This window comes from Nomascus leucogenys, chromosome 3 (genome assembly GCF_006542625.1).
Source record: "Nomascus leucogenys isolate Asia chromosome 3, Asia_NLE_v1, whole genome shotgun sequence".
Lineage (NCBI taxonomy): Eukaryota > Metazoa > Chordata > Mammalia > Primates > Hylobatidae > Nomascus > Nomascus leucogenys.
This window is the reverse complement of record NC_044383.1, coordinates 64,491,605-64,515,581: the sequence shown is the minus strand read 5'-3', so window position 1 is coordinate 64,515,581 and position 23,977 is coordinate 64,491,605. Positions and strand designations below refer to the sequence as shown.

Below are 23,977 nucleotides of genomic sequence, written 5' to 3'. Positions count from 1 at the left end.
TTAGCTTTACTGTATTTCTTGGTCATAGCATTCCAAACTTTGTCCAGTGACCTATGGAATGCACACTACTGATTTTAATGAGAAGTGTCGGGCACTGTTGGGAACACAGCATTAACAGAGTAGGGACAGCAATATCAGAACAAAATTCCATCGCCAGCATTTTGGTAAATGTTTTATGTAATACAGAACTACTAGTATTCATAACTGCTATTTCTTTTTAAAGTTGATTTATAAATTAAAATAAAAATCAGTGAAACAATATTTACTACATTTTAAATAGGTTTCAAAATGTATTTTTTCAAAATATTAAGAAAAGCCCATAAATTTAATACAATTAAAAATAAAATGTTCAATTTTACTAACAATTAGTAAAAATTATTACTGTATTGAAATAATTTCATAAAGCAAAACATTAGAAAAAATATTTTTAAAGAGTTAACTTCAAATTAGAAGTATACTCTTAAAGTTTTCTAGCTGCTGAAATAGCTTTTTCAAACTCTATACTATTCTAGTAAATAGAAAGGAGATAGTTATAAACTAATTTCAAATAGTTTTCTCTGCCTGTGGTAACTTGAAATACTCTCATCACTTGTTTGAAAACTTGGAATCAACTTTTGATACATTTTTTTTCCAGGAAATGAACAGTTATATTTGTAATTTTTATAATGTTTAAGTTGTAATTTTTGTCTTAAAGCATTGTAGTTCACATTTGTCTCTTTGGTTTCATCAAGCATACATGGGGATTCTGATGGAAAGTTACTTGTATCAGTTTCAATGCTGTCATTGAACCTATTTGGCTACTTGGGCAAAAAAGCCTTTGAAGTAAATTAAGATTTATTCTGATAATAGAATCTTTGCAATACTATTGCACGCTTACATACTGTGACTTGTGTGGGCATAACAAATGTCTAGACTTATGGACTACTTCATATGACAAATTTATCTTTTAAGCATAAACTGAGCAACAAGGTCACTGCCTGGATTTCAGGAAGCAAATAATTCAGATGTAAAAGTTATTTAAAGACGAAAATAAGAATCTTAGACAAAACCATCTGCATTTGATAACTAAAATTAACATGCTATACCTCTATCCTAGAACATAGAAAGCTAATATTAAACCTATTAAAACAGCAACTCCTCTGCTTATTATACATTAGTTTACAGGGAAGGGAGAGAAAATTATAAATACATGAGTATAATGACAGATAGGGAGAGGCACTATATAATTAATAAATTAAATCTGATAAAAGTGGAGGGAGAAATTGAGAAGAGGTATTTCAAGGCTGTGTCAGGATCAACAGGAAAGACATCTTTGAGGAGATAATATTTGAGTGAATGGCTGAAGGAAGTGTACAAATTGCTACTGTGCTTCCTGGGAAATGTGCATTTCAGAAAAGGGAACGGCAAATACCGAGGATTGAAGCAGGAGGTCCTTGAGATATTCAGGAAACACCTCAAAGACCAAAGTGGTGACTTAGTAGGAGACGGTGGCAGAGAGATAGGCAGGAGGAAAATATGGCTCACCTTGTAAGCATTTTAAATACTTTAAGTTTTATTAATGCACGGGAACCCCCTGAATGGCATTGGCAGAGGAATAACATGATTTTAAAACATATATATTCTTTTTTTGTGGATAAAAAATGATAAACAAGCAAACTATTTTACAGTTGCTTTGCCTGTGACTTCCAACATCTAAAATAATCACAATCTGTTTTCTAGTTGCTCAGGTCAAAAACTATAGAGCCACTATATTTGTTCTTTTTCTTTCTCATTCAATCCACTCTAAAGAAACATTGTATTGACTCCATCTTAAATATACATCCACAATCCAACCCCTTCTTATTATGCCCTCTCTCCAATTCCTTTTTTTTTTTTTTTTTTTTTTTTTGAGACGGAGTCTCGCTCTGTCGCCCAGGCTGGAGTGCAGTGGCGAGATCTCGGCTCACTGCAACCTCCGCCTCCCGGGTTCCTGTCTTTCTCCTGCCTCAGCCTCCCGAGTAGCTGGGACTACAGGCACCCACCACCATGCCCGGCTAATTTTTTGTATTTTTAGTAGAGATGGGGTTTCACAGTGTTAGCCAGGATGGTCTCGATCTCCTGACCTCGTGATCCACCCACCTCGGCCTCCCAAAGTGCTGGGATTACAGGCGTGAGCCACCGCGCCCTGCCGTTACCCTCTCTCCAATTCTAATCTAAGTGACTGTCCTTCCCAGATTACTATACTATAATTACTACAATAGCTTATTAACAGGTCTCTTTGCATGTGCCCATGTGTCTGTACAGTTTCGTTTCAAAGCAAAAGTCACACAATTTAAAAATATAAGCCAAATAAAGTAACTCATTTGCCAGCAACACTACAATACTTGCCATTGTACTTAGAGTGAAAATGAAGGACTTTACAAAGGCATTCATGATCTAAAGCTGCCCCAGATTCTGGTTTCTCTTCTAACTTCATTTCTGCTACTTCCCTTGCTTTCTCCAGAGCAGTTAGTCTGGACTCATGGATGGATAGGGCCTGAATAGGTCAAGGATTTTGCAATAGGTACTCCCTCTGCCGTGAACACTCTTCCCTTAGACAGCTGCACATTCCCTCACATCATTCAAATCTCCGCCAAAATATTAGCTTTTTTGATGAGACTTCCATTCACTATTTGACATGTACCTGAATGAAGGTTCAAAACAATGAGGTCAAGAGGGAGGCTACTGAAATGTTCCAGCTGAGAATTTGGCTTGAACAAGGTTGTTAACTTTCATAATGATAAAAGTGTTCATATCCATGATATGTAGTTATGGGAGAGTTTAAAGGATTTGTTGATGGACAAGACGTGTCAAAAGAGAGAAAAGAAGAAATAAAAGAGTAATGTAAACGAATACTGGCAGAAAAGAAGCTTTGTCCAGGGCTCAATAATCAATTATGAATTTGGAATACATTAAGTTTGAGCTGCTATATTAGATATATATAAAATGGACAAGAGTTTAATGGTAGGATGAAAATTAAACAGCTTTGGTGTTTTCAGGGCAATGGACATAGAAAAACAGAGTCAAGGAATTTGAAAGTGGATGTGTAAGTATGTTTTTTAAAAGAAAGTGGGGACCTGCAGGGGTACTAGTCACAGGAATGTCAATGCAGTCATATAATTGGAGGTGCCTGTTGCTTTTTTAAAAATTTATGACATTTTGTCATTACAGTACATGAGTGAGTGAACTTGAAATACAGGAAGTGGCGATCAGAGAATGAAAGAATTTAAATTAAAGGTATTGCAAGGTGTGCAATTACAGGCATGATAACTTATAGGATAAGACCATGGGAGATGGACTGAGGTGAAGGAGAGGGGGAAATTAGCAAAATAATTATCAAAAAATTTAAACAACCAAAGTGAGTGTATTTCCAAGAGGGACACCAAAGTTATCAAAAAATATGGCCACAGTGGTGATAAAGAAAAGGTCAGCAAGCTAGATGCTAAAACATTTAGTAAAGGATAAGCAGAAACTGAGAGAAAAGCTACTACAAAAGGAGCCAGGGAGAGGGGGAGGGGAGAGAGAGTCAGAGAGAGAGAGAAGATACAGCTGCTGGCTAGGGTTTTCAGAAGGAGAAGGGAAAAAATGGCCTGAATATGGCAACAAGGGCAACCCTGTCTATATACTTCACTGTCTGTGGTACACAACTATAGAAGAATGAATAGTGACCAACTAAGAAGGCTACGAGAAAAATTGTCCTCAGGTTTCAGTGAGAAAAAGAAAGAAAGATACAGAAAAAATATTGTGGGCTGGGCGTGGTGGCTTATATCTGTAATCCCAGCACTTTGGGAGGCTGAGGCAGGAGGATTGCTTGACTCCAAGAGTTCCAGACCAGCCTGGGCAACATAATAAGACCCCATATCCACAATTTCTTTTTTTCAAAAAATTAGCCAGGTGAATAGTCCCAGCTACTCGGTTACTTGGGAGGCTGAGGTGAGAGGATTGCTTGAGCCCAGGAGGTTGAGACTGACATGAGCTTGGTTCACAACACTACATGCCAGCCTGGGTGAAAACGTGAGACCCTGTCTCTAAAAAATAAAAAAATAAAAAGAAAATATATTGTGGATACTTGGAAAATATTCTGTGGACAAAATGAGATACAGAGGGCACAGTGGAAGAATACTGGATATTAAGAAATATTAGAGGTTGTGCAGAGCATTATGGGGCTAAGGTTCCTTTAATCAGGTATGCCAGGAAGACTTAAAGATTTCATGATGTTAATTCAAATTTTATCTGCATATGTCTGTACTAACTTATTATTTTTTATATGGAAATTAATACATTCAAGGAAGGAAGAACGTTTATACTGATGAGAACATATGTTCTTAAATGAGGCATTTAGGGGGCCAGATTACAGGATACCTCCTGTACCCTGTAACAATACTGCAGAATGTAAAGTTGTACTAATAGTAGCAAAAGCTACTCTTGATGAGAAAATGGCAACAATGTCCTAGATATTGTTAATAATTATATAGTTTATGACCAGAATCTGAAGTTAAAAACTATATTTAAACTTTAAAAAACTTTTCCCTATGTTAAATTTCAGAATGATTGACTCAAAAGTTAGCCTTATAAATGTGACTATTGATTTCAAGCAAAGAAAAATGTAGCAGCCCAGCTTTTGAGATAATTAACTCCAAAAGATAAAGCTTTCCTGTTGAAAATTATTGAGTGACCAAGTGGAAGCATTCCATTAATTAATACATTCCTCATGCAAATATGTGATGGCTATTTTAAAAATCATTTTTCAAAATTAATAAGAAAATATAATTTTATTATATGTTGAAATATGTCAACCTATGCATTTCTGCAAATGCAGTGTCCTATCTCAAAGTCACAGTGCATACTTAGTGCATATTTAGTTATATTTGTGACATAAACTGAAAACCTTACTTTACCCATGACTGACATGGTGAGATTTATCACAAGCCAAATAAAATAAATGCTGAAACTGACTTGGGGATGGGGATGGGGGAAGTTATGTTAATACATCAAATTGAAATTTAAGTAGTGTAAGTTATAATAATCTAAATCCAGGGAGTAGAAAACAGAAAAAAAAAACACAATAAGCTGAGAATATAAAAGAGAATATCATTATCCCTTGAAATATCTCAGAATTTGGGAGGAGAAAATAAAAGGCTTAGAAAGCAAAATTCTCTATATCACAACATTTCTGATTTTTAAAAACATAGTATTCATATTTCTCTAATATCCAGTCAGTGGCATATTTTACAAAGTTTTCTCCCAATTAATTTGGTTAAATAGTTGATTTTCAGATTTGAAAAATTGTTATATGAGAAAGACACCAGCTGGTTTAACGAAACTTTATTTCCTGGTTCATTTCCTCATTTTACTCTAAATAGTAAAAATTTGATCCTCCTGATATGTTGAGAATATTGGAGTCACTGCATTCAGTAAAAATTAGAGTGTGTGTGTGTGTGTGTGTGCATGTGTGCATGTAAAATGACAATATTAATAACGTAGTTCATGATAATCTTCAAAACCATTAAGTGATTTTGGTGAATAAACACTTTCCACTTTACAAAAGTGGGAAGTATGGTGGAGAATTCAGAAACCTACATGTCAAGTCACAATGACTTTCCCTTCTCTACCCATGAACCTCCATCCAAGAGGTGATCCGGGACCCTAGGAGGCATCACTGGAGCTGTGTCCTGCAGCACCGTGGACACTGCCACCTGTGTAAGTGAAGTGGAGCACAGAGTCCTGTAGCTTTAGCACTGCCTTTGGAAAAATTTCCAAATGTCTATCGAGCTCTGTGAGCTCCTGACAAAACCCAGCACCATTAACTTTATGCCAACACTCACAATCAACCCACTATGATCTACCTTTGAGGCCATTAAAATTACTCCCTTATTACCATTACCTCAGATATCCTAGGAAGCCAGTGGTTTCCAAGTCATCCCTCACCGTGTGGTTCTTTTCCCCCAAGCAGCTCTGTACACTTCTTTCATATTCTTCTTAGGAATCTCTTTCCTTTGACTGTAAATTCTCAAGTGGTGGTTATTCTTTCTCCCTCTTCTCTCACAGCTCAATGTCTACATGTTGTATAGTTGTCTTCATCTTTTTCTCATGTCCTGTCCTCTTCCTTAAAAGCCTTACTTATTTCAAGATGATGCCATCAAACCATGCTACCCATATCTTCTCCTTGTCAGTCATAGCTAACCTTCCTGAGCATCCCCTCTAATTCTTTAACATTTAACATCTGACTTGTTATCTTTCTCTAATGTAATCCCAACCTTACTTTGTTTGTTTGTCTGTTTTGAGACAGAGTTTCGCTCTCGTTGCCCAGGCTGGAGTGCAATGGCACGATCTCGGCTCACTGCAACCTCCGCCTCCCAGATTCTATAGATTCTCCTGCCTCAGCCTCCCGAGTAGCTAGGATTACAGGCATGTGCCACCATGCCCAGCTAATTTTGTATTTTTAGTAGAGACGGGGTTTTTCCATGTTGGTCAAGCTAGTCTTGAACTCCCGACCTCAGGTGATCCTCCTGCCACAGCCTCCCAAAGCTCTGGGATTACAGGCGTGAGCCACCGCACCCAGCAATCCCAACCTTACTTTTATATTTTTTCCAACTTTATTGAAGCATAATTGACAAAGTTGTATAAATTTAAAGTGCGAAGCGTGATAATATCTTGGTATATTATATATTGTGAAATGATTATCCTTAGTTAACATATCTGTCACCTTGCACAGTTATCATTTGTATGTGTGGGGGGATAGCAGGTAAGATCTATTCTCTTAGCAAATTTCAAGTATGCAATGCATCATTTTTAGCTATAGTCATTACCCTGAACATTAATTCCCCAGAAATTATTCATCTTTTTTTCTTTTTTTTATTGATAAATACTGTTTCTACATATTTATGAGATACATGTGATATTGTGTTTCATGCTTAGAATGTGTGATGATCAAGTCAGATTTAGGGCATCCATCACTTCAAGTATTTACCATTTCTATGTCTTGGAAACATTTCAAGTTCTCCCTTCTAACTACTGAAATATACAATATTGTAACCCTTTGAACAACCCATTTCTCTCAGCCCCAATTGCCTGAAAACCAGTATTCTGTTTCTATGACTTTGACTTTTAAAAATTTTACATATTAGTTAGATGATACAGTGTTTGTCTTTATCTGGCTGATTTATTTCACTTAGCTTAATGCCCTCAACATTCATACATGCTGTCGCAGATGATAGAATTTCCTTCTTTATGTAGCTGTGTAATATTACATACATACACGTGCATACACATCACATCCTCTTTATCACAATAGCCAAGTCATGGAGAACACCTAAGTGCCTTCATTATTTCAATATCTGCAAAGTTTATTTATTTGCCACGTTAGCATCTCCTAGGAGCATACTGTCTCAACTCAAAGATCTGAATCTTCCCTCTAACCCTACAACCTACTCCCACTCTAGTATGCTATATACTACCATAATATATAACTACATTATCTTCTCAGTGTTAACCTACATAATCTTAACGTTAAGTATTTTATATTCTATGCACAGCCTCATTTCTCTTTCTAATTTACTCCTTGTAGTCCTTTTCTCCCCCAACGTTTATTCCATCCCACAATCCATTGACCCTACCAACACTTCAGTGTCTGTCTTCCCCATCATATTCTCTATTGCCTCCTTGTGTGAGTTAGAGTACACCTTTTACTTCTATAATCACTAATTGCATACACCCTTAAATCACTCTTTCCCCTCCATTGTCATAGCCTGGTAAAGGCTCAGCCCTACTTTAATTCAACACCCTAGCTATTTCTGATGGGCATATGAGCAAATTACACTTAGTTTGAGATTGACACATATTATTGTAGACTGAACTTACTTTAAATTCATGTTCACTAACTTCAAGGAGATGCTGTAGCATATCAGTAATACTCTATTTTCCTCATACTCACTTGGATTACTATTTCATTAGACATTGCTGCTTATTTCACTTGAGTAACGCAGCCATCAGCAGACACTTTCCAAATGATTCAACAACCACACATTCAAAGCAACCTATTCTATTTTTCCTTCTATTACAATTCATTTAACATCGCCATCCTATCTAAGCTAACTCTTCTGCTTGTGCCCTATATCCAAACCCATTTCTACTACTATCTAAAAATAAACTATTTTGAACTTTCCTTAGTTGCCAGTTTATTAGCTTCTCTAATAATTGTGTGTATTTTTCTCATCTTAACTCACGGGGTCCTTTTAAATCTCATGTTCTAATCCATTAACTCCCTCAAATATGAGTGTCCCAAGTCTCAGTCGAAAACATTCTCATGTTCCTATCTGGGTTCAATGTGAGGTAATTTCATTGAGTTTCCTGTTTTATTTTTATTTTTTTCTAAGCTAACCTCTTTTATTTATTTATTTATTTATTATTTATTTATTTATTTTACATTTAGAGACTACAAGTGCAGTTTTTTGTTTGTTTGCTTGTTTTTTGTTTGCTTGTTTTTTGTTATTTTAACATGGACATATTACATAGCGGTGAAGTCTGGGCTTTTAGTGTACCCATAACCCGAATAGTGAACATTTTACGCAATAGTTCATATTTCATTCTTACACCCTCTCCCACCATCCCACCTTTTAGAGTCTCCAATATCTATTATTCTACCCTGTACATCAATGTGTACCCATTGTCTAGTTTCCACTTATAAGTGAAAAGACTAGGCTTTTTACTTTCTGGTTCTGAGTCATTTCACTTATGATAATGGTCTCCAGTTCCATCCATGCTACTGCAAAGACATGATTTTATTATTTTGGGTGGCTAAATTGTATTTCATGGTGTGTGTGTGTGTGTATGTGTGTGTATCATGTTTTTAATCCAGTCATCCATTGATGGACACTTAGGCTGATTCCATGACTTTTCTATTGTGAATGGTACTGTGATAAACATATGAGTGCAGGTGCTATTTTGATATAATGCTTCCTTTTCTTTTCATTAGATATTCAGTAGTAGCATTGCTGGATAAAATGGTAGTTTTATTTTTAGCTCTTTGAGAAATCTTCATACTGTTTTCCATAGAGATGTATTAATTTATTTTTCTATCAACAGCATGTAAGCATACCCTTCTCTCTGCATCCTTGCCAACATCTGTTGTGTCTTGACTTTTTAGTAATAACCATTCTGATTGGTGTAAAATGGCATCTCACTGTGGTTTTAATTTGTATTTATCTGATGATTAAAGATGTTGAGCACTTTTTATATGTTTGTTGGCTGCTTTTATGTCTTCTTTTAAAAAATATTTGTTCATGCCTTTTGCTGACTTTTTAGTGGGGTTATTTGATTTTTTCCTTGCTGAGGTGTTTGAGTTTCTTGTAGATTCTGAATACTAGCCTTTTGATGGATGTTTTCCTTGAAAATGTTTCTCCTATTCTATAGGTTGTCTGTTCACTCTGTTGACTTAAAATTATACTAAAAGGTTATAGTAACCAAACAGCATGGTATTGATATATAAAAATAGATACATAGATTAATGAAACAGAATAGAGAACCACATACCTACAACAAATTGATCTTTGACAAAGTCAACAAAAATATACATTGGGGAAAGAACATCCTATTCAATAAATAGTGCTGGGAAAAATAAAGAATTTTATGCAGAAGACTAAAACTAGACCCCTATCTCTTACCATATTCAAAAATTAACTCGTTAGATTAAAAACTTAAACATAAGACCTGTCATTATAAAAATCCTAGAAAAAAAAAAAAAAACTAGGAGAAACTTTTCCAGACATTGGCCTAGGCAAAGAATTAATGACTAAGTTCTCAAAAGGAAATGCAACAAAACCAAAAATAAACAAAAATTGAATATAATTAAACTAAAAGGTTTCTGCACAGCAAGTTTCCTGGTTTTAAATGTCATGTCTCTGGCACTGGCTTCCAAATTTACATATTTAGTCCTGATAGCTTCTCTAAAACGGAAAGATACTTGATACCTACTTCAATATCTCTACTTGGCTCTATTAGGTGTCTTGTCTAACATGTTCAAAACTGACATCTTGTTTTCCACTCCTGCCAACCAGGCCCTTCTTTCTACAGATTTTTCCATTTTGGAAATGGTATTAGAAAACTGTTTAGGTTTATTTCCCAACCTTTCAACTGAGCAAACAACTTTAGAGTTACCCTTGACTTATTTGTGTTACCTCACATCTAATCCTTCAGCAAAAGATTGAATTATTCTTAGAGATATATTCCAGATATGATCCTTAATTACCATCATCTCAAGTCATCTTGACGGCAGTGTCAGTCACCACCAACTCTGGGCTACATAGTCATAGTAGCTTTCTAGCTGGTCTCCCTTCCCTTGGGAACATACACCAACACTCTATTTAATAAAATTGAGTCAGAGTGATCATTTAAAGCAGTATCTGGCTACTGGAATGTAAGTTTCTTACAAAAAGAGCTTTTTATCTTTTTAATTTTTTTGGCCTTTTTTATGGTTGCAGAAGAATTTTACTTAGAGTAGGAAAGTTTCTGAAAAATACATATATATTCTTTAAATTAAATAAATTAGTCATTTCATGTCACAGCCCAAGTCAAGACCTTCCATTTCAATCAGTAAGACCCAAAATAATTATTATAAACAAATTATATAATGAATCAAATAAATTAGAAAATATTTACATAGCAAAATAATTTAGAAATACAGAAATGAATAAAACACATTCTTCTTGAATATCTTACAGTAGAGTGGATTTTGTAGTAATTCAAAATCATTTTCATAAAGTAGTCAGCAATATTACAGAAATATTTGATTTTCTTTTAGTAGATAACGAATAATTGAGTGAGCAATAAAACCACTTGTATGGCTAAAGATTAACCATTTAAAATATGTGAGCAATCTAACTCAGTGGTTTGTAAAGAATTTCAGTATATTTACGTGGAAAGTTTTCAGTTGTAAACAACATAATCCTAACTCAAACAGACTAAACCAATGCAGGGAATTACTGGCTCATATTGTTAAACTGTCTATAGGTAGTTCTTTCTTTGTTAAGAATTTGATCATTATTCTGGCTCTCCTTTTAATCCTTTCAGCTCTATATCTGTTTTGGCTTTGTCTCCTTGCTGGACTTCATGGTTGCAAAATGACCTCCAGTTGCACAATTACATGCTGCAATACAGTTTCTTAGTGTCACTGTAGAGTGTGACTTTCATTTCCCTTTAAAACCTCTAGTAGGAGTTTCACTGTTAATCTTAAGTGCAGACTTTCTTCCAAATGTTTTCAGTATCAACATGCAAAAGTGCCAAATATACCTTGAAAAAATTTACGTTCTAGGGCCAAACGAGCAAGTAGGGGGTGAAAAAGTTATTTCACTTTTTTAGATGGAGAGCAGTAATGCTGGAGAAGAGTGAGAGGAATTCTCTAGGAATTCCTAGTATTTGGATGGATAAACCACCACCCAAATACTGGTCAAGTATCCTTTTTAAAATATTTGTTTCATTTTTTTTTGCAATTGCTGTATTTCACAAACTCCATTTTATTTTCAAATCATTATCCAAAGTATTCACATAAACAATCAAGCCATTCTTCCATAATTTAAGAGAGTCACCAAAGTTGTATTCGATCTGTCTGATACCTCCATCAATCATTCCTTTTCCTTTCCTATCAGACTCTACTTGCATGCTACCTGCTCCCAGCATTGCCACTTTTGATACTTTACAACTCTTTCTGCTTATAATAATAACATTTTTATGCTAACTTCCCATAGACACCTAAAGCTTTCAGTCTTCTAGGTGGTAAGGAATTTTCTGATTTTTAACTACAGGAGAAAATTAATTTCTTTCTAACTGTATTGCTTTAAGTTACTAGGTACCAAATAAACATTTCCATAACCAGTGTTTCACTGTCTTTCTCAAGGAGGTAATTTTGCTTCAGTTTCTCTCTCATCTACCCATATAAATTTAGATCTGTAGCATATGTTCAGGTAGGGAAACTAATATCATCATAATCACTCTATTATTCTCCTTTCCACATTTGATTCCTTTTCACCTTAACACATTTTTTTCCCTCCCAAATTCAGAAGAGTAAAACTTCAGTAGAAAAGAGTAGTTAAAGTAGGTGGAAGGTATAAGACAACTTCCCTCATTGAAGCTGTTTAAGGCCAAGCTCATCTTGATTAATAGTTCTCAAAGTATGGTGTCTCCAGATCAGGAGCATCAGAATCACTTACGACTTGATTGGAAATGCACATTTGCAATCCTCATCCCAGATCTATTAAATTATAAACACTAGAGACAAGGAACAACCATTTGTACTTTAGCTCTTCAAGAAGTTCTAATTTTAAAGTGTTAGAGTCACTGACCTAGGAAAACATACCTCATAAGTTAGTAACACACAAATAAATCCTTAACATAAAAGCATTGAAGTCAAGTCATTTTTATTTTTATTATTATATTCACTGATATTCTTTGACTCATATGAGAACAGAAAAATAGATTTCAAGATTAATTTCCTATCTTTTTTTCAACTTCGTACTTAATTAATATTTATTGTATCTCCATTATTTCACCTGAGTCAGAGTTAGCATTTTTTTTTTTTAATCAGTCAGTTTTATGTTTGGGGAGGAGATGTATCTGTTTTTTTTTAAGTTGATCACTTTTCTAAGTACATTTACTAATATACTAGCACATTAAGGCATAGAAATAGAGTTGTAAATTAAAAGTAAATATTTTTAAAGGGATAGCATTTAGGTTTATTGATGAATTAACACACGATTGAATGCAAAAATTTGACCGAATGGGTTAGAGTTTTCAATATCTTTATATAATGATAAGGTTTATTGTCACTTCTTTTGAAAAAGTCACATTTCAAAAGGTTAATTTAAAAAAAAACTTTAAATTTGGATTCCTTTGAAATAGATTAAAGCATCGTACAGTGTGAAGTGGATGCATATTCTAAGTTCCTTTTCAGTGTGTTCCAAGGCTATCTGTACCCAACATGTTAATTTTCTGCTTTTATGAATATTCTAAACTTTTGAGGCTACTTACTGCTTTTCAATAATGCCCAACAGAATTTACTTTAAGCAGTCAGATAAAAGTCAAGCAAGTGTGAAGAGTACAAATTGTATTTCTTAATGATGTGAGAAAATGTCTATAAAGCTATTTAAAATTGACTAAATTATATGCCCAGATATTTGGGTCACTTCTGCCATTTATAAATGAGTAATCTGTGGCAAATTATTACTTAAAGAAAGAATGAATTCCTAAAAGTCTGCCTAAAGACCCTAACTAATATCTGTCTGCTGAGGTCTGTGAAATACAGGAAGAAATAGCTATTCTATTATTTTAAAATATTTCAACATTATATGTGCATAATAGAAACAACACTATGGAGACAAATCTCTCTCTTTTCTTTCTAGACCTTCAATTATTATTGGATTATATTAAAACCTCCATTATGAAACAAAGTATTTATAACTGTACACCTAAGTTATGCTTGAGAATTTCTCAAATATTTATTTTAAATTAATACCACAACAATTAACCCAAAACATGCAAAAAAGTTTTACTTTAACTTTAAATAGAATATTATATGCCATTAAGTAAAAGTCAGGGTTAAAACCAGAACATCATTATATTTTTATTCACATGATTTAAAAATCCATGTATTTTGTGTTAAAAATAAACAGAAAATTAATTATACCTGCAATGATAATCTTTCTCACACTTCTTACATGTAGCGTTATTCCTCAAAGGAAATGACTCACATGATTTTTGAATGCTCTTACAAAGCAAATCTGTAAATATTGGTGAACAGATGCACATAACATCCTAAGAAAGATTAAAAAAAAATTTTTACAAAGTATTTTGGATATTTAAAAGGTAATGAATGGGTTCTTACCTGGGGAAGGGTTAAAATTAGTTTCATGAACTTGGAGTATAAATTATGTCAGCAATGTAGCAGATTCTATTTTCCAAAATGTCACAACACCATCTCCCATCTCACACATTCTTCTTGCTATGTGAAATCAAAGCTCCTCTATTAAGAGTTAGCGACTATATTCCCTTCCTCTTGAATGTAAGCAAGATTGTGACCATGGAGACAATGATGCTTTAAAGGCCATATAGATTCTATCTAATTATCTTAGGATACTTGCTCTTTGAACCCAGCCACCATGCTCTCAGGAAGCGCAGGCCACATGGAGGAATCATGTTTAGGATTGTGGCTAATAGGCCCAGTTGTGGGCCAAGCTAACAGCCAACATTAACTACAAGACATATGAATAAGAAAACCTTCAAGATGAAGTCCAAGTCTAGACACTTCCTGATGACAACCTCGGAGGGACTCTAAACAACATCCTAGCTGAGACAAGTCAGCTCACAGTACCATAAGAGATAATAATAAAATAATTATTTTAAGCCACCAAGTTTTGGGATGACTATTCATAGAAAATAAACCATTGGCACCTGAAACAAGTCCATGCATCCATGGGCAGGCAAAAATAAAATGAAATTAAATTTGCTGGGCAAAAGTTAATTTCACCTGCATTCAAAATACAACCTAGTCATCATATTTCTTCCTCTTGCTGTCCTCCTTATTTTTTCCTCTCTTTTTTCTTTATTATCATTATCATCAACATCATCATCACTACCATCGTTTTCATTATCACATTTACCTGAACAAGATTTATTAAAATTCCAAGGTAAAAAGCCCATATACTTAGGCCGGGCGCGGTGGCTCACGCTTGTAATCCCAGCACTTTGGGAGGCCGAGGCGGGCGGATCACGAGGTCAGGAGATCGAGACCATGGTGAAACCCTGTCTCTACTAAAAAATACAAAAAAAAAAATTAGCCTGGCGTGGTGGCGGGCGCCTGTAGTCCCAGCTACTCGGAGAGGCTGAGGCAGGAGAATGGCGTGAACCCGGGAGGCGGAGCTTGCAGTGAGCCGAGATTGCGCCACTGCACTCCAGCCTGGGCGACAGCGAGACTCCGTCTCAAAAAAAAAAAAAAAAAAAAAAAAGCCCATATACTTAAAATTGATGATTTTGTTTTATTCTCATGGAATCCAATCAAAATTTATTTAATTTAACCCAAAACTAACGTTGAAAGAGGTATATAGCTTGCCCAAGCTCATACATGGTAGCAGTGCAAATGATAATATGTACAATCTTCCAAGTAATTTATCTACAAAATAATTATTCTAATGAATAATAGAGAATATTAAATAATATTAGAGAATATAAATAATGAATAATAGAGAAGCAAAATAGAATTAAAGTACTTCTATGAATTAATAGTTAAGCATACATCCATTAAAAGTCTCTTCTTATATTAGGATTCTTTTAACTAGTAAAATTAGAGAATGTGTTCAATCATTCATTATTGTCAACTTTAAAAGCAAAACATTTTAAACAATATTATTAATAGTTCTTGATGGATTATTGTATTAGTTTTCTATTTATATAACTTTTTATTTATATAGCAAATTATTACAAACTTAGTAGCTTAAAGGAACAACAGCAATAAAAAATCATTATCTTAGAGTTCCAGAGGTCCTAAGTCTGAAACGTTTCAGAAGGCTAAAACCAAGATGTCGGCTGTGTCCCTTCTGTAGGCTCTACAGGAAAATGTTCCCCTGACTTTTCCAGCATATTCTAGAGGATACATTCATTTTTTCATTTATGGTCCCTTCCTCCATCTTTAAAACCAGCCTCATTACATCATCAAATCCCCTTTTGACTCTGATTCTTCCATCTCTCTCTTCCATTTTAAAGGGCCCTTGTGATTACACTGGATCCACCCAAATAATCCAAGATAACATCAGCTGATTAGCAGCCTTTATTCCATCTGCAATCTTAATTTCCTCTTGCTGGGTAACGTAACACATGCACATATTCCCAGGATTAGTGCATGGACATGTTTATTTATTTTATTTTTATTTTATTTTTTGGTGGAGGATGAGGGGTATAGTCTGCCTACTACAATAATAGTTTCCTTGATTTTTAGAAGAAGCATGTATTATTGATCTTTGCCCTTGTATCTCCAAATATTTGGGTCTAGTATATTGTACATTGATAACAAATCTTTGCATATCGTGGAAGAAATTTCAGGGGGAGTACAAGATGTTCTTCTATAAACTTTTATCTGTATATTATGTTCTATATAATTTAACTAATTATTCTCAGCAAAAGTTCAGCAATTTTTTTGACAAAATGGGCAGTTCTCCAGGGGAAAAAAAAATCCTTTTCAGAGTGTTAGTAACAAAAAGTTCAGGAGGTTGGAAAAATAATCTCTTAAAGTTCTTTAAAGAGTTAATGACAAATATGAATCTAAAATGAAAAGTAATTTGTGAGAAGAGCTAACAAAATATTTCCTAGTCTTATTTATTTAAATGTTAAATTGAAAAGTTAAAGTATAACAACATTGAATAACTAAACGATGAAAAAAAGCAATAAGAAAAAATGAAGAGTGTACAAATTTATATTCTTTTAAAAGGGATAATACTGATGGAAGAGCAAAGTTTTTTCCTATATAAATAGGAAAAATTAAAATAAGTAGATTGTTCTTGTTTGTCTGAGTTTAACAATTAAACTACCTTAATAAAGATTCTAATTATTTATTCTTTTCAAATTGCTTGGTAATAGTAAAAAAAAAATTAAAACTACTCACTTATATGTTAGATTGAGACTTACATTTGATATTTTGATGCAGTCAGTACCATTCTGACATGGTACTAATGAACACTCACTGACATCGGTTTCACCATTTTGGCTGGAAGATCCTTTTGGGCATTCATAAGTGTAAGCAGAACTGCTATTTGGGCAAATTCCTCTTTTCCAACAAAGCAGAGAAACACAAGGTTTTTTTGACACTTCACAGGATGGACCTTAAAAAAATCACACACAAGAAAGAAAAAAAAAGAAAAGGAAGGCAGGAAAGAAGAAATGAGCATAGATATGTAGCAAAACATTCTAGAAATTTCTCTCGAGTTTATGAAATATTTTTCTTTAACAAATATATTGCAGTGTAAGTTATATATTATAAAATTCATTCACTGCAATTCTACAATTCAATAACTTTTGCAAATGTATAGAGCTACTCAAGCATCATCACAATGCAGTTTTAGCACAATTCCGTTACCCAAAGAAGAGCTCTTTTGTAGTCAATCTTTGTACCCAAGCCCAGTTACAGGCATTTCATTAGAAAGGTATGATGGAGTATGTGGTCTTTTGCGATTGGCTTCTTTTGCATAGCAATTTTTTTTTTTTTTTTTTTTTTTTTTTTTTTTTTTTGAGACGGAGTTTCGCTCTGTCGCCCAGGCTGGAGTGCAGTGGCGCAATCTCGGCTCACTGCAAGCTCCTCCTCCCGGGTTCACGCCATTCTCCTGCCTCAGCCTCTCTGAGTAGCTGGGACTACAGGCGCCCACCACCACGCCCGGCTAATTTTTTGTATTTTTAGTAGAGACGGGGTTTCACCGTGGTCTCGATCTCCTGACCTAGTGATCTGCCCGCCTCGGCCTCCCAAAGTGCTGGGATTACAAGCGTGAGCCACCGTGCCCAGCTGCATAGCAATTTTTTAAAGATAATTTTCATGTATCATGTATCAGTAGTTGGTACTTTATATTGCTAAAGAGTAATTCACAATATATACATTTTGTTAATCCATTCTTCCTTCAGTGGACATCTGTTTTCAGTTTTTGGTTCTTATGAATCATGAATTCATATACAATTTTTGAGGGAATATACATTTTTTTATATTTCTTGAAAAGATTCCCAGGAGTGAAATTGCTGGATTTTATGGAAAATTCATGTTTAATATTTTAGGAAACTGCTAAACTGTTTTCCAAAGTAGCTGTGCCATGTTAACATTTCCACCAGCGATGTGTCAGATTTATGTTTCTCCACATTCTTGCCAACATTTGATATTGTCCGTTTTCTTTATTATAGTCATTCTAGTAAATGTACAATGGTATCTCACTGAGGCTTCAATTTTCATTCACTAATGACTAATTATTTTTAGCATTTTCTGGTATGTGTATTAATCATTTGTGTATCTTCAAAAATGAAATGTCTTTTTAAATCTATTAACTATTTTTAAATTGTATTATCAGCTTTCTTATGATTGAGAGCATTTTTGAGTGAGTTCTTGGTATATACTGAATAAAAGTCCTTTATGATATACGTGATTTGGTTTTCCATTTTCTCACTTGTGAAAATTTGGATAGCAAACGTTTTTATTTAATGAAATCCAATTTATCAACTTTTCCTTTATTTAAGTCCATTTTGTCATTTTTATGTCATATATTTTGGTATCATATAATTGGTGTCTAATAATATTTTGCCTAACCCAACGTCATGAAGACATTTTAATATATTTTATAATTTTAGCTCCTATGTTTAGATTCCTAATCCATTTGAGTTTATTTTTTATATGGTGTGGGATAATGATTTAGCTTATATGTTTGACATATACACATACAATTGTTATGACACTTTTTTCTTTTAAGACTCACTTTTCCTCGTTTGTTTGTTTAGCAACTGTTAAAACTGACCTATTATAAATATAAAAGTTGATTTCTGGCATATCTATTATTTTTTCCTGATTTATATGCCTTTTTATGTGCAATAACCCACTGGCCAGATAAATACATAATGCATACAGCTATATGGTAGGTTTTGAAATTGGGTAGTCATTCAATCTTTCCTTTTTTCCAAAAATCATTTTGGCTATGCTACGGATTCTTTTTGTAGTTTCCTATAACTTTTTCTATGAGCTTGCCAATTTCTACACAAAAGCCTGCTGGAATATTATAGCAATTTTATTAAATCAATAGATAAAATTGGGAAAAATTTCCATCCCAGCAAGATTGAATTCCAATCAATGAATATGCAATGTATCTCCATTTTTCGGCTATTCTTGCATTTCTCTCAGCATTGTTGCATAGCTTTAAGTTAAAGTCTTGCATTTATTTGTTAAATTCATATCTAAGCATTTTGAAGGTCTTGTAACTAGAATTGCTTTCTTAATTTTATTTTTGAATTTTATTTTTATTTATTTATTTTTTTCAGTCAGAGTCTCGCTGTGTTGCCCAGGCTGGAGTGCAGTGGCATGATCTCAGCTCATCACAATCTCCGCCTCCTGCATTCAAGTGATTCTCCTGCCTCAGCCTCCCAAGTAGCTGAGACTACAGGCATGCATCACCATGCCCAGATAATTTTTGTATTTTTAGTAGAGATGGGGTTTCACTACGTTGGCCAGGCTGTTCTCGAACTCCTGACCTCATGATCCACCCGCCTCGGCCTCCCAAAGTGCTGAGAGTACGGGCGTGAACCACCACGCCCAGGCTTGAAGTATTGTTTTTAATATACAGAAAGGCAAATTACTTGTGTATATTAGCTTGTAGTCTGAAAACTGGGTGCTAGTAGTTCTTTAGGGGATTCCTTAGGATTTTCTACATATTAGATCATGTCATTTGTGAATAAAGACAGTTTTACTGCTTTCCTTTCAACTAATATGTCCGTGTGTGTGTGTGTGTGTGTGTGTGTGTGTGTGTGTCTAACAAATAGCCTGGAACCTCCTATGTTCCAGTGTTAAATAGAAATGGTGAAAGTAGATATCATAGTCTTGTTCCCAATTCTTCCAAGAAAAGCTGTCAGCCTGACACCTTTAGTATCGTGTTCCCTGGACATTTACCATAGATGCTTTTTATCAGGCTGAGGGAGTGTGTTTCTCTTTATAATTCGTTGAGAGTTTTTATAATGAATAGGTGTTAGATTTTGTGATATGTTTTTTCCTGCAACTATTGAGATGATTATGTAGGCTTTGTCCTTTATTATTTTAATATGGTATATTATATTAATTGACTTTCAGATATCAAACTTATATTGAATCCTGGCGGAAAAAAAATCGTACTTTATCAGGATAGAAAAAATATTTTTATATGTGATTGGATTCAATTTGCTTATATTTTGGTGGAGATTTTTTATCTTTATTCATAAGGGTTATTGGTCTTTAGTTTTCTTGTGGCAGCTTTGTCTTTGGTTTTGGTATGAGGGTAACACTGGCCTGATAGCATGACTTCAAAAGTGTTCCTTTCTCTTCTCTTTTTTCCTTTTCTCTTCTTTTAAGAGATTAGTGCCAGTTAGCGAGGATTGGTACTAATCTCTTAAATATCTGGCAGGTCTATATGAATTTTCCATTTCTTCTTGAGTCAGTGTTGGTAATTTACATATATTTAAGAATGTATTCATTTCCTCTAAGTCGTCACATTTGTTGGCCTAATGTTGTTCATAATATCTCCTTATAATCTTTTAAATTTTGAGTGGTCATTAATGAGTCCTCACTTTCAATGCTTATTTTATTTACTTATGTCTTTCCTTGTATTTTTTCCTTGTTCATTCTGACTAAAGATTTGTCCATTTTGCTTTCCTCAAAAATCAATTTTTTTGTTTCATTGATTTTCTCTAAGAAGTTTTAATGATTTCTGTGCAAATCCTACTGTTCTCTTTTGTTTGTATGCTTTGCATTTAATGTGGTTTTTTTTCCATTTATTTAAGGCTGAAGCTTAAAATATTGATTTGAGAGTTCTTTTTCTGGTGTAGAAACTTGGAACTGTAAGCACTGTTATAAGCGCTTAAGCACAGTATAAGCACTGTTTTAGCTAAGCACTGTCTTAGCTACATTTCATAATTTTTCATATGGTTCCATGTTAATTTTTTCTTCTTTCAGGTTATTTCAGAAATTTGTTGTTTATAATAATTTCCAGATATGTGAAGATTTCTAGAAACAATTCTGTTGTTAATTTCTAAGTTAGTTTTGTGAGGGTTGAGGAACGTGTATGATATGATTTGTATTCCTTTAGATTTATTAAGACTAATTTTCTGGCCATGCCTATTTGTGGATACACTATCAACAGCAGAGTTGTACAGTGAGGTTTGGCACTCGAAGGGATGTGAAAGCAAGTGCCTCTTTAAACTTGATTTCCTAGGCAAGTCACTTGCCTCCCCTTAGTCCCCACTCTACTAAGATCATGCGAATAGAGTTAACAAACTAGTATTATGAAGGCCCAAGCCTGGGGTACCCACTGCAGCTTGTATAGAACTTGGATCAGCAGGTGTTTCACTTCACAGTTAACAAACACTTGTCAGTCTGTTCAATGTGCTGTCATTAGGCACACCATAGTGACAATAAAACATAACTGCAGTAGTAGGCTGACAGGCCTTGCCATCTCTGTGAACTTCTAGATTTTGAAAACAAAATTTACTCTCTTACTCCTCTTAGCTTGAGTAAGGCTTTGGACAATTGATACGTGTTAGAAAAAACTGCAAAGGGAGATATCTGACTCCCAGCTAAAAATGATATATGTGGACTTCGAAAATTAAGGTATTTGTACTTCAAGTTTATAACCATTTTCATCCAAATCACTATATAGTGCAAGACTTTTTAGTAAACAACATATTTATTGAAAAATTTCTTATATCCAACTCATTTATTACTATGTGAAGAGGAGCATCAAGAAATACTTATCTACAAAATATTAAGTTACTTAGTGACAACTTACTAGCCAGAAAACACTGCTTAGATTATATAATATTAATTCATTTGGATTTTGGATTGTGTCAGTTTCTAAAACAGACAGTCATAAAGGCAGTATAAAATGTTCAGTGACCACACCATTGACATTATTATTTGAAAACAACACACCCTTTAATTTGTGGATATTTATTAATATATAAGCATTTATTTTGATCATACAAAGAGTAAATATGTATTTCTTCATGTTATGATACATTAACATAATGTTTTCCTTTTAAATAATCAAATATTGATGATATTTGATTAGATATTTAGTGGTACTTAATTAGACATAAATATTACTTGAAATTATAGTAAAACATTGTTTGAATGATACTACCTTATAAGTATGTATGTGCTCAACAATGGAAGAATAAAGAAAATGTTAACTATATACACAATAGTATACTATTCAGACATATAAAATAATTAAATTCTGCTATTTGTGAGAAGGATGGAAATGGTGGATAGTATGTTAAGTAAAATAAATGAGTTTTATATTTTCATTTTATTTTATTTAAAAGAAACTAATTTTTCTAGATGTTAAGCAATTTGCCACATGTCACACATCTAGTTAATTAATGGAAGACTGATAATTTTAAAAACTGCATACCACCTAATCCCATAATAATTCCATGCTCTTTTCACAGCAATACATGCCCAGATTAATTCTGTACAAAAAAATAGAAGACTCAAATACCATTTGATTGTTAGTACTAGACCAATATTTCTACTCTCAGATAAAATGTTGTTCAACATCATATGTTGAATATAAAAATATACAAAAACAAATGCAATTTATTTGGCTTCTTCTACAGACAAACAAAACCCTCCCAATGTATAAATATATCCTGTGTGTACATTTGTCATGGCAGTTTACAAAGTAATCCATTGGGTAACATAGTAAACAGTGAAATGTGTGATTTTTCACATTTCATTTTGAAATAGTAATAGATTCATAGAAAATTACAAAGTTAATACCAGGAAATCCTGAGTATGTTTACATCTTACATAACTATAACACTATATCAAACTAGAAAACTGGCATTAGCATAATATTTGGGTATAGTTCTATGTCAGTTCATCACATGTGTAGATTCAGGTAATCACTACTCTAAAAATGGGAACCATTCCATGATTACAAAGATCTCTCTCACGCTACCCCGTTATAGTCTCACCCACTTCTATGCCCTCTACCATTTCCTGATCACTGACAACCATCAATTTTCTCCATCTCTATAGTTGAACTATTTTGATAATGTTCTTTAAAAGAAACCATACAATATGTAAGTTTTTGGAATTGTCTTTTTTGTCCCTCTTATTATAATACCCTTGAGATACATTAAAGCTCTTATGTGTACCAATAGGTCTTTTTTTTTTTTTTTTTGGTTAATTGGTAAATAGTAGTATCTGGTATGAATGTACCACAGCTTGTTTAACCATTCACTTACTGAAGGACACTTTTATTGTTTCCAGTTTTTCACTATTGCAAATTGCTAGGGACTGAAAGTTTGTGTCCCCCACATATTATGTTGAAACCTAATCATCAGTAAAATAGATTTGGAGTGGGAATTTTGGTATGTCATTAGATTGTGACAGTGGAGCTCTCATGTATAAGATTAGTGCCCTTATAATAATCAGATAGCTTGCTCTCCCTCTCTCAGCTCTTTACCACGTGAGGATACAACAAAAAGACAGCCATTGACAAACCATGAAGTGTGCCTCACCAGGCAACAGATCTTCTGGGACCCTGATCTCTATTGCCCAGCCTTCAGGACTGTGATAAATAAATGTTTAAGCCACTTAATCTGTGTTAATTTGTTCTAGTAGCCTAAACAGACTAAGCCACAAATAAAGCTACCACAAATATTAATATATAGGCTTTAGTGTGAACGTAAATTTTTATCCTACTAAGATTTGCTGGGTCATATGGTTAAGGCATGTATAGCTTTTAAAGAAACTGTCAAATTGTTTTCCAAAGTGGCTGTACTAGTTTACATTTTCCACAGCAATGTATAAGAGATTTAGTTAATCCTCATATGCACCAGCATTTCGTGTTATCATTTTTCTTATTTTAGCTATTTTAATACGTATGTAGCAACATATTATTGTGGCCTTAATTTGTATTTATCTCATGGTCAGTGACATTGAACATCTTTTCATGTACTTATTTGCTATCCTTATAGCTTCTTTATTGAATTTTCTCCTTGTATTTTTTATCTATTATTTATCGAGATTTTTGGATTTTCATGGTATTGAGTTTTGAGATGCCTTTCTGTCATCTATATATGACTCCTTTGTCATATATGTGGTTTGCGAGCCTATCATTTGTCTTTTAATCTTCTTAACATGGTATTTCTAGAAAAAATATTTTATTTTTATGAACACTGATTTATCTATTTAGTTTTTCTT

At 33.8% G+C, this 23,977-nt stretch overlaps 1 protein-coding gene across 1 annotated transcript in view; it reads right to left on the bottom strand.

Moving 5' to 3' along the window:
• EYS (eyes shut homolog) overlaps positions 1–23,977 on the bottom strand; it is a 1,808,075-nt gene that overhangs the window by 1,700,173 nt on the left and 83,925 nt on the right. Inside the window, 2 exon segments of the mRNA XM_030809409.1 lie at positions 13,694–13,821; positions 16,684–16,877. Of these exon segments, the coding sequence (XP_030665269.1) occupies positions 13,694–13,821; positions 16,684–16,877 (322 nt within the window).